This window comes from Grammomys surdaster, unplaced genomic scaffold (assembly GCF_004785775.1).
Source record: "Grammomys surdaster isolate TR1022 unplaced genomic scaffold, NIH_TR_1.0 131, whole genome shotgun sequence".
In the NCBI taxonomy this organism is placed as follows: Eukaryota; Metazoa; Chordata; class Mammalia; order Rodentia; family Muridae; genus Grammomys; species Grammomys surdaster.
Window position 1 is genome coordinate 7,326,516 of NW_021604589.1, and position 11,181 is coordinate 7,337,696.

Here is an 11,181-nt window from a genome sequence, read left to right on the forward strand (position 1 = left end):
ACCACATATGCCGAACGAGAGACCACATATGCCGAACGAGAGACCACCTATGCCGCACAAGAAACCACCGTTTATGCTAGACAAGAGACCTCCTCTGCTAGCCAGACCTGATGAAGGCTACAATAGATATTACAGTCATGTTGATAGCCGTAGTTTTTCTCATTATCAAAGAAGTGGCCCATCTCATAGAGGAGATGAATCTGGCTACAGATGGGCAAGAGATGATCATTCCACAAGCTGGCAGCCTAACTACTGGTGCATGAGAGATGGCTTTAGAAGAAAACGTTTTTATTCTTCCCATTATTCAAGAGGCCGGTCTCCCCATAAAAGGGATGCTCCCTTCTGCAGAGGATCAACTTCAGGCTGGAAGGATTTCACACACAGCAGAGCTGACTACAACATCAACAATACAAACTATTCTCTAAAGCGAAGCAGGCCACACTCCTTCCATCAGTCTCAGAATAGAAATAAAAAGAGGTATATCCAGTATGTGAAAACTTCAAAATATACTTCACCCTCAAGTTCATTAGTGATTTCTCCATCCAAGGTGTTAGACAAACCCAGCAGTTTACCTGAGAAGGAACTTGATGAGGCCGAAAGCAAGCGGGCTAACGAAACACAAGAGAAGTCAGAAAAAAATAACTTGGCTGAAATTTCTGACTTTGAGGCAGGATCCGTGGCACCCTTATTTACTGGCCAGACAAAAGAACCCCAGTCAAACACAACAGATGGCACAGAAATGTATGAAGACAACCAGCTTAGCAGCCGCTGTGAAACCATTACATCAAAAATCAAAGAAATCCAGCAGATTTACCTACAAGACTGTGAGACTTTCGGAATGGTGGTGAAAATGCTGATTGCAAAAGAACCCTCATTAGAAAAGTCTATCCAGCCTGCACTGAGGCAGAACTTACATGAGATCGGTGAGCGCTGTATTGAAGAACTCAAGAATTTCATTACTGAGTACAATAATTCTTCTCAAGATTTCGGAGACCCTTTTAAGAAGTAGTACTCAGGTCAAAAAAAAAATAGATTTTTTCTCCTTGGATTGTGTAAATCCTTACTATTCTGTGGTAAATATCTAGTATTAAATAAACATCTACATTTTAAAATATCTTAATTGAATGTTTCTTTTCCCCTATGTGTAGAATATTCTACTCTATCTTCATACACTTCCTCCCCCAAAAAATAATGTTCAGTTATATTAATGTTAAAAAATAAAGCAGTTCTGGAGAGCAGCTTTCTTTAACTCATGTCCCATAGTCTTCCATGATGTTCTAGGATAATCTTCCTGTATATCATGTATAGGTTGTCTTTGTGTTCAGATGTTGATTTCTGTACCAGCAGAGCGCTGAGTACTGTTGGGACTTTGGCATTGTTATTCTAGTTGCTCAGCAAGGCACATTCATCATAGTTTGTAAACATTCTTCTCTATCACCTTCTGATTGCTTTTATAAAGCACTGATGGCCTGTAGGTCAGGAGGGGAAAGGTAGGACATCCTCATAGGAGCAGGAGGAAGGGGATAGAGGGCTAGCAGGGTGCTCATTTACATACTTTAATTTAGTACTTCAATTTTTGGGTGTGTGTGTGTGTTGTGGAAAACAAAGAAAAACTAAAACCCCAAACTCCAGAAAAAATCCTAAAAAATGTTTTCTTAAAAAATACTGTATAAGTCCCTACTCCTCTCCCCCGCCAACAGCCCTCCTTGTGTCTTTTTTCCTAAGTGCCCTGCCCCCCACCCCTCCGCTTCTCACTGATCTCCCTGCTGTACCCTAATGTCACATTACCTAACCAGGTTGCCTACCTTGTTCTCTTACCTGGCACATATCATTTTCTTTCATTTCTGGTGAGCCTTGTACCTACTTTCCCACTTCCCCAGCATGCAAGAATCGCCTCCCCTTCTTTTTCTGGAACTTCATACATATGTCACCCTCTGCTCCCTTCTCCCTATGATCTATTCTAACCAGGAGCAAGTAAGGTGCATCCTGGCAATCCCCTTACAACTCCCACCCCCATCCCACCTCAAGAAACGCTAGAATCCTCCTCTGAGGCAGCTTTAAGCTTTAGCCAGGAAAAAGCTGTTCTCCAAAACTTTCATCTTTGCTTTTTCCCCTCTTCCTCCACATCATTTATGCACCTCATCAAAAATGACTTCTGAGTAAACCACTTGCTGCAGATGCCACATGAGTGTGACTTGACAACACGGTGGACGTTCATGTTGTGGTTGAGGTTGCTGCTGTGGTTGAACTGCTTGCTGCAGCGCAGCCACATAAAGATGAAGTGTTGTCCACACTTGTGGAGGACTAGCTTCTCCACACCCAGGAACACTTCAGGGCATTTCGTGCATTTGATGTTCTTTAAGGGCTTCCCACTTGAAAAGTCCCCAGGCAGAGGTCTCTGGCTGCCCCCTGTCCCCAGACTGCCCCCCCGGGCAGCCATGGCTACCGCTGCTGCTTCCACTATGCCCAAGATGGCCCCCACACTGGCCTGGCCTCTGGGATCAACAACAAGCCTTCCCCTTCAGAATCCTCTGACAGGCTGTAGCAGCCCTTCACACCTTGTGGTGGTGTGACAGTGTTGGGGGCCATGCTACTCTGGGCCAGCTCTCACAGGTGGCTGCTCACAGAGGCCCCCATACCCAGACCCCCTGCTAGACCTCCAGAGGGTTTGAGCTGGTGTGCCACTTCGAGGACAGACTCCACCTTGAAGATGCAGATATCAGAAACATCGTCATCCTCATTGTCCTCCTCTTCTGCCTTCAGCTCTAGGTCCTTGTCCAACAGAAACTCCAGATTCACTGGTTGCAGGAGCAGAGGGGGTAGAGGAGGTGGCAGTGGGAGTTTTGGAGATGGCTTTGGGGTCCTGGCTGGAGGGAGGAGGGACTTGGTGGCACTGACACTGCTCATGAGGCTAGCCTCACTGACACCATCTTCTTTAAGGCCTATTTTGGGCTCAATGAATTGGCTAAGGGCATTGTGGCATTTCTCCACCACATGCTCCATTTGCAGGTAGGAGGCCTCTGTCAGGTAGTTAATGATGTCCCTAACTGTAAACTCCAGTGTGCCCGTGTAGAGATGAGCAAGTCCACCACAATATGCTCACTATGCATCAGTGAGACCTGCAGCTCAGAACTGGGGTTCAGCAAGAACAGTATGGTGAGCAGGTGGCCAGGATGACCTTGTGACCATGGAATTCAAGGCTGTTGGCCACGATGGTCACAACGCAGAACCACTCATTGCACGAGCTGGTTCATGTTCTGCAACTTCGCTGCCCTGTGGCAGGAAGCTGAAAGCGCAGGACTTCCACCCTAGAGGCCACTGTGGCGGGAGTGGACTGCCCTGGCCCGGTTCGGTGTGCTGATTTTTCCCCCTGGTCTTCCTCCCCGGGGCCAGCAACAGCCCCCCACACTCAGGCAGAGCCTGGACAGCGCGCAGGCGCAGGGGTGCACGGTGCGCATGCTCTGGCGTGGGCGGGAGGGGCGGGGGCAGCTCCTGCTGATTGTTCCAAGGGCCTGCGCAGAGCAGCGTCCTCGCGGATTCGGGGCGAGGAAGAGCTGGTACTTCAATTTTTAAATACTAGCCACTGTCTTCATTAAAATGATAACAAGGAGACAAAGGGAATGGGGGTACCATTGGGGTGGGGAACAAAATATAATGACACATAAGTATTAAAATACTTTACTACAAACCCGATTATTCTCATACTACCCGGGAAACTGTCTCAGACAGTGTCACACTCTGTAGCCCAGGCTGACATCAAATTCTTCAATCTTCCTGCCTCAGCCGCCTGAGTGCTGAGAGTACAGACATGCATCACCAGGATCAGCTGGACAAAATGGGTATTTGATTAAAACCTCCAACTTCAATGACATCTTTAATTATTATAGCTCCAATTACAAGGGAAATGTCATTATGTAAATAAGCCCTCAATCATATCACAGATTCGTATTTGTAACTATGGCTCATTTACTTATTTTTTTTTTTTACTAAAACAGAATAGATTTTCCTCCAAAATTTTCAGAACAAATATCTCCTCTTCAATATTAGACGGATTTTCTTCCATCCAATTAAGCTGCAATTGTTGCCAGTTTGCAGGGATTTCAGTTTGAAGAAAGTGTTTATTATTTAGGAGACCCTTCATTGGAATGCCATAAAAGTAGAACACAGATTGTAGAAACACTTTCCAAACCAATGCCTGGGAATTTGTTTGGAATTATCCTCAAAACTCCAACTCTGAAGCTTTACTGATAATATTAAATGACATTCTATGTCAATTATTCCTTCTCCTTTCCTCCTTTGTTTCTGCCAAATAATCTTTCCCCCAACTATGGCATTATTCATTCAATTCGTGAAACACTAAAAACCTACATGGTGTGTGAAGTAGAAGTATCAGCTCTTTTTCCTGATTGTGTTACAGCAAGGAATGGACTGTACACTGTAGTCCAAGTGTGCTGTCTCCTTTTGGAAGGCCTTCGATATCAATGGCACATAATCCCAGCTGTTCCTTCTCAGAACTGGAAATGCTAAACAATTCAGGAAGAAGCTTCTTGTACTAATATTTGAAATGTGAGCTCTTCTGTATGGTATGTCTCCATACCCTGTTATTAGTATGATGCTGCATATTTCATAATGTCTTGCTTATGAAAATGAGGCATGAAAAGGACCCACATCAGCAATTTGAGGAAATGTAAAAGGACTAAACTAGACGATGCTTAGAAACATAAATGAGTGTTGAAAATGATCTTTTTCTGGAAGACCCTCAGCTTCCTTTATCCTCCTCTCCTCACAGTTTTATAGAGCGATTTTAGAGCCAATCAAATGAAACCTGAGGGAAGTATTACCACTTTCATGATGTGTCAGTATTTGTTTCCTATCTTCTCTTTGCAGTTTTCTTTTCATGTGGAACAAGGACGTAATATTTATTATATTCTACCTATTCTGCTTTTGAATTTGATCACTCTCAAAGCATTGACCTAAGTTACCTAAGTAAACTGTTAGTGATAGATATTTTTTCATTGCGTTCACCCGACACTTTTTTACTTGTTCTGAAGACTGGTATATTTCTTGGTTGTATTTTGGGGTTTTGTTTTTGTTGTTATTGTTGTTTTGGTTTAGTTTTGGTTTTTCAAGACAGGATTTCTCCATGTAGCCCAAGATGTCCTAGAACTTGCTCTGTAGATCAGGCTGGTCTTGAATTCTCAGAGATCTACATGCCTCTACTTCCTGAGTCATGGTATTAAAGGTATGTGCCACCACCCCCTGGCTCAAGACTCGTACATCTCTATTGATAATAGTATTGCTTATTTTGAGATCTCTTACTATTTTGTTGTACTCATTTTAAATCCTTAAGGACATTCTACAATAAATACTTTTAAACCTATGACTTGTGTCTTTGCAAATAGACTGGATTTATATTTTGTTTCATTCTAAACCATAAACATGAGAAAGATTATAGGCTAGTTAGCTAGATATAACATGTATAACTTCCAAGAAAGGACTGTTGTATTCAAATTATGATTGTTCTCATTGACATATTAAAAGATAAAATTGCCCATCTAACTTCACAACTCTTCAAAAAATTTTAATTTGTTGATATTTTCATTGTTTTTTTTTTTTTTGCTAAATTTAGAAATGCTGCTGCTTCCTCAAATTGCTGATGTGGGTCCTTTTCATGCCTCATTTTCATAAGCAAGACATTATGGAATATGCAGCATCATGCTAATAACAGGGTATGAAGACATACCACACGGAAGAGCTCACATTTCAAATATTAGTACAAGTACCTTCTTCCTGAATTATATAACATTTCCAGTTCTGAGAAAAATATAGAAAAATCAAAAGGGAGTTCTTTTTCTTTCCTTTCTCCCCGTACTCTTCTCCTAAACCCATTAGGATCATGATAGTAAAAATCAGATAAAATGAAGATGAGAATCATTATCTGCCTTTATTTGTTTTTGTTCCACTCATTTTTTTGTAGAATTTCATATGTAAGTATTATGTTTACATCATTCTACACAACTCCCCTCCACTTCTACTTTTAGTGTGCCCCTCTACTCTAATTGTAGTTCATGACCTGTTCTTTATTATATTTCATATGAATGTAATTTATTTGGTCTATTTAGTGTTGCTCATATGTATATGTACTTAGAGCTAACACATAGGATTGGATAACCTATTGGGGGATTGGCCCTAGAGATGACTGATTCTAGGTCTCTTAGCAGCCACTAATTCTCTACAGATCATCATCTATGGATGGGGCCTGGAGAGATTTCCCATATTCATGTTGGCATGTCAACTAATGTTTTAATTTATTGTGGAGAGCTTGTTTAGGCAACCATATTGTTAAGAGTTCATGGGCGCAGCCTCCCTGTTGTGTACAGAAGACACTGTGGCATGACAGATGTCCTGGTCCTCTGGATCTTAAAATGTTTTCCTCCATCTTTTGAGAAGTTCCTTGAGTGTTGCTTTGTAGATGTGTCAGTTGTAGATGGTCCTATGGTCAGTGGTCTACATTTTGAACATTTGTGGATTTTGTGATGATGTATGTCTACTGCTAATGAAGTTTATTTGATAAGAAGTGAACACTACACTTACCTGTAACTTTAATTTTTTCAATGCCTGTTTTTAATGATGTTTTAAAAAATGCTTTAATCTTCTTTTAGCCCACTACCCACTAGAGATAGAGGAAAAGAAAGGATATGAGGGAAGTAGGCCTGTTTAGAAAGGTTCTTTGGAGCAAATCCCATCTGTGTTGTCTGGAAATGGGCAGTTTAGTTCATAGGTCAGCAACAGCAGTTTGATCAACTTTCAAACCTGTGGATACACCATCAGTTCAGTAAGGTAGTCAGGATAGCTATCACGAATCGGTAGCAGTAGCACTATCTCACAGAGACAGCCAGGCCTCAGCCTCAGCACAAGTCAGCAGGAGAGATCAGGAACAACAGGAATGCCAGAAGAAATTCTTGTCTGTGCATCTCTCAGCAAAGCCAAGATCAGCAAAGTTGCAAGACCAACAAGCATTTCACAACCAGCTGTATTAGCAAGCCAAGCTCAAACTCTGTTACTGCTTTTGATGCTCCCTCCAAACATCTCATGTCCTCCATGGGTCTTGCCTCGGGAGGTGCTTCTGTCTCAGCTGACATCACTTTGCCAGTCAGCCCAAGTCTATGGAAGTGGCAAGAAGCTGAGGCACAGCATCAAAACTTTCTTTTATGGAATCCTGACATGTAAGGCAGAACAGTACATGAGAGTTGTTGGTGAAAAAATCCTTCATCACATGTCACACATGCTTGCTTTACTGCATCATCTTTTCTCCTGTATCTGCTGCAGCAAAACATTCCTTTATGCCTTTATGAGTCTGCCTTAGTCTTTCACCTATGTCTACTTCAGGAAAACACTCCTTCACATGTTTGCCCCAGCAAAACACCATCTAATACAACTAACTTTCCAAAGAACCCTTAAGTTTCCAGTGCACTTATCTATATATTTAGAAAGCAGTTGGGAATTACATTGTTTAGGAAAGTGGCGGTAGTTGGTTTTCTTTTACTTCATGTCTTTACCACCTGCAGGTTGTTGGCTAGATTTACAGTAGCAGGTTTGATATTTTTCATATTGAATGGGCCTTAGTCTAATCAGGTGATGTTGGTTATACTCAAGATATAAGTAACACTGCTACACACTTGGGAATATTTTGCTCTTCTGGTATTGTGGTACATAGGCTTTACAGCTAAGTAGGGTTTTTAATTGCCTTCTTTTCTTGTCAGCTTGTGTTGGGCCCCATTTCAGCTCTGGTTTGGGCCTTGTGGACAAACCTGAGCCTTGTTCGAGTTTCTGCAGCCTTGTGGGAGAGTCTAAGCCTGGCTCGAGTTTGAGACCTGTCTTAGTCACTTCTGTACTGGGGTGACTCAACAGGACCAGTTTGGCCCTTCCTCTGCTCAGCTGTTGCTGATATAGAGCTTTGTAATTGGCCCTGTCAGTCACCCCAACCTTCCATCACCCTTTCCCGCCCCCTACATCATCTCACCCCACCAAAATTCCTACTCCCTATGCTCCAAGTTTTTATAAACAAGAGGTTGTTACATTAAAGTTGAGTTCCTGCTTTGACAAGACTCCCGACCAGTGTGTTACTTTTGGGCCATCAACACTCACCATCCTGCTCAGCTCCAGAGAGAACCAGCAGGACTGGGATCTCTCTTTTCTTGCCTGGACCTGCCAGTAAGGAGCCGACAAGCTTCCTAACAACTTTAGATGCAATGAGATCATTTTTCCCTTTATTTCCCCAAGTCATGTGTCTGAATTGTGTAATGTCTCTAGTAATTAGATATTACCTTCAACTATTGAGAGGCAACCAAGGACAATTGCAATAGCCTATGTTGTTTTAGAAGTCACTTGGAGACCTCTGACAAACAACTCAAAGAGATATTTTACATGTCTGACACTGTAATTTTTGTTAGACAATCTATAATTCTCATGGGATGCATTATCTTATGATATATATATATATATATATATATATATATATATATAATTTTACATATTATGTATTTTCAAGTAATCAGAAACTAATGCATGTTATCTCTTTTTTCCTTCCCCCTCTATATTGCCCCCTTTCCCCATGTTTTTCCCATATTTGTTTTTATAACACCTGTATCCTTGTAGTCTCCTTTCTAGAGCTCCAACCTTAATTGCTTTTTCCTTTCCTGATTTCTTCAGTTATTCCAAGGTTATCTAGAGGTTCTCAGCTAAGGTCCACAAATAAGAGAGAACAGGTGGTATTTGTCTCTGTTCATCTGGGTCACCTCATTCACTGTAATGTTTTCTAGTTACATCCACTTATCTGCAAATTTCATGATTCCATTTTTTTCTTTACAGCTGTATAGTATTACATACGCACTACAGTTTTTTTTTCAAGGTCTGATGATTTATTTGTTACTCTTAAAAGACTTATTTTTGACTGGACTCAGACTTAGAAGTAGAAGCTCTCAGTGAGGACAGCCTACGTCTCTTGGCAATCTGTTCTTGGCGCTTTTCTTTGGCTTCCTTCATTCTCTTGGCCAAAAGTTTAGCGTACTCTGCAGCCTCCTCCTTGTTTTTCTTAGTGCGTTGTTTCTTCAGAGCAATACGCCGGCGTTTGTGTTGCAGGACACGTGGAGTAACAAGACGCTGGATCTTGGGTGCTTTGGTCCTGGGCTTCTTACCTTCTTTGTTTAAGGGCTTTCTGACAACATACTGGCGGACATCATCTTCTTTGGAGAGATTAAAAAGCTTTCGGATTCTACTAGCTCTTTTAGGTCCCAACCGACGAGGCACAGTGGTATCTGTCAGTCCAGGAATATCCTTCTCTCCTTTCTTCACAATAACCAAGTTGAGAACACTCAGATTGGCGTCCACAATGCAGCCTCGAACAGACTTGCGCTTCCTCTCTCCAGTTCTCCTTGGTCTATAACAAGAATGGCCCTTACTCAACAGCAGGCGCACTCTGCCATGGGTCAAAACGCCTTGCTTCATGGGAAAGCCTTGCTTGTCATTCCCACCGCTGATCCGGACCACATAACCCTTCCATTCTTCACCAAGGGCATCAGCAGCTACTTCTGTGGCCATGCGCTTCTCATAGAAGGTGCGCAGCTTGCGTTCGTCATCGACTTCAATGAGTTTCTGACAGCCAGTGGCGGGGAAGGAGATATTCAGCTTCATCTTGACACAGCCGACCGCCTAGGAGGCGTCACCCGCACTACAGTTTTTATTCATCAGTTGACAGGCATTTAGGTTGTTTCCATTTTGTAGCTATTGCAAATAGAGTAACACCAAACATGTCTTTACTAAAAAGTAAGAAAACAGGAATTTCTGGTACTTTGGAAAAGAAATAATGAAACTTGGAAAGGATCATCATGCTCTGAATAAAAATAAGTGCTTTAAATGTGAGAATTATGTTTATCTTAGGAGTTTCGATAATTTCTTTTACTGATAGGTTTTAATATATTTTATGTTTTGAATTTGCCTGTTCTGGATATTTTATCTAAAGAAAATGAGTGGCATTGTAATGCTTAACCTAGCTTATTCCAGGTAGCTTAGGAAAGAACTCAAGAAGCTAACCTCCAAAAAAACCAAGCAACCCAATCAAAAAATGAGGTATAGAACTAAATAGAGAATTCACAACAGAGGGATCTTGAATGGCCAAGAAGCATTTAAAGAAATGTTAAAAGTCCTTAGTGATCAGGGAAATGAAAATCAAAACGACCCTGAGATACAACCTTATACCAATCAGAATGGCTAAGATCAAAAACTCAGGTGACAACACATATTGGTGAGGATGTAAAGAAAGAGGAACACTCCTCCATTGCTGGTGGGATTGCTAGCTGGTAAAAACACTCTGGAAATCAATCTGGAGATTCCTCAGAAAATTGGAAGTAGACCTACCTGAAGATCCAGCTATAGCACTCCTGAGCATATACCCAAAAGATGCCCCACCATGCCACAAGGGCACATGCTCCACTATGTTCATAGTGGCCTTGTTTTTGATAGCCAGAAGCTGGAAACAACACAGATGTCCCACAATGGAAGTATGGATACAGAAAATATGATTCATTTACACAATGGAATATTATTCTGCTATTAAGAATGAGGGCATCATGAATTTTGCAGGCAAATGGATGGAACTAGCAAATATCATCCTGGGTGAGGTATCTCAGACCCCAAATGACATGCATTACCACTAATAAGTACTCACTAATAAGTAGATATTGGCCAATAAAAAGCACAGATTACCCAGGATACAATCCATAGAACGCAAAAAGTTTAAGAGTACATAGGGCCCAAGTGAGGATGCTTCAATTCAATCCCACTTGGGAGGAGAAGAAACCAGAGGGCAGAGGGATGGAGGAAACTGGGTGGGAGAGGAGAGGGTTAGGGTCAGGGAAAAGGGGAACATGATCAGGTGTTGGGGGGGACTAGGAGTGAAGCTGTGAGGGCTAGCAGAATGAATGGAAATATACAACCTTGGGAGGTGGGGGGAGACCCTCTAGAATGCACCAGAGACCAAGGAGGTGAGAGAATCGCAAGGTTAAAGGGAGGCCCCTTAGATGAAATACCCAACAGTGGGGAGAGAGAACTTGTAGAGTCCACCTCCAAAAGAAAAATAGGGCATTAAGTGGAGGGATAAGATTGCCATCCCACAGTCAAAAA

The 11,181-nt window shown here is 42.0% G+C and overlaps 1 protein-coding gene and 2 pseudogenes across 1 annotated transcript; 1 reads left to right on the forward strand and 2 right to left on the reverse strand.

Annotated features, from left to right (window-relative positions):
• The window catches only part of LOC114616716, a 9,160-nt pseudogene extending 8,151 nt beyond the window's left edge, over positions 1–1,009 (forward strand).
• A 1,086-nt stretch (positions 1,010–2,095) lies between these two features.
• On the reverse strand, positions 2,096–8,287 carry LOC114616717 (annotated as a pseudogene).
• A 611-nt stretch (positions 8,288–8,898) lies between these two features.
• Positions 8,899–9,719, reverse strand: LOC114616700 (40S ribosomal protein S6). The gene has a single exon (XM_028762133.1). It carries the CDS (start codon positions 9,691–9,693, stop codon positions 8,944–8,946), a length of 750 nt encoding a protein of 249 aa, XP_028617966.1. The 5' UTR covers positions 9,694–9,719; the 3' UTR covers positions 8,899–8,943.
• Between the last annotated feature and the right edge of the window lie 1,462 nt (positions 9,720–11,181).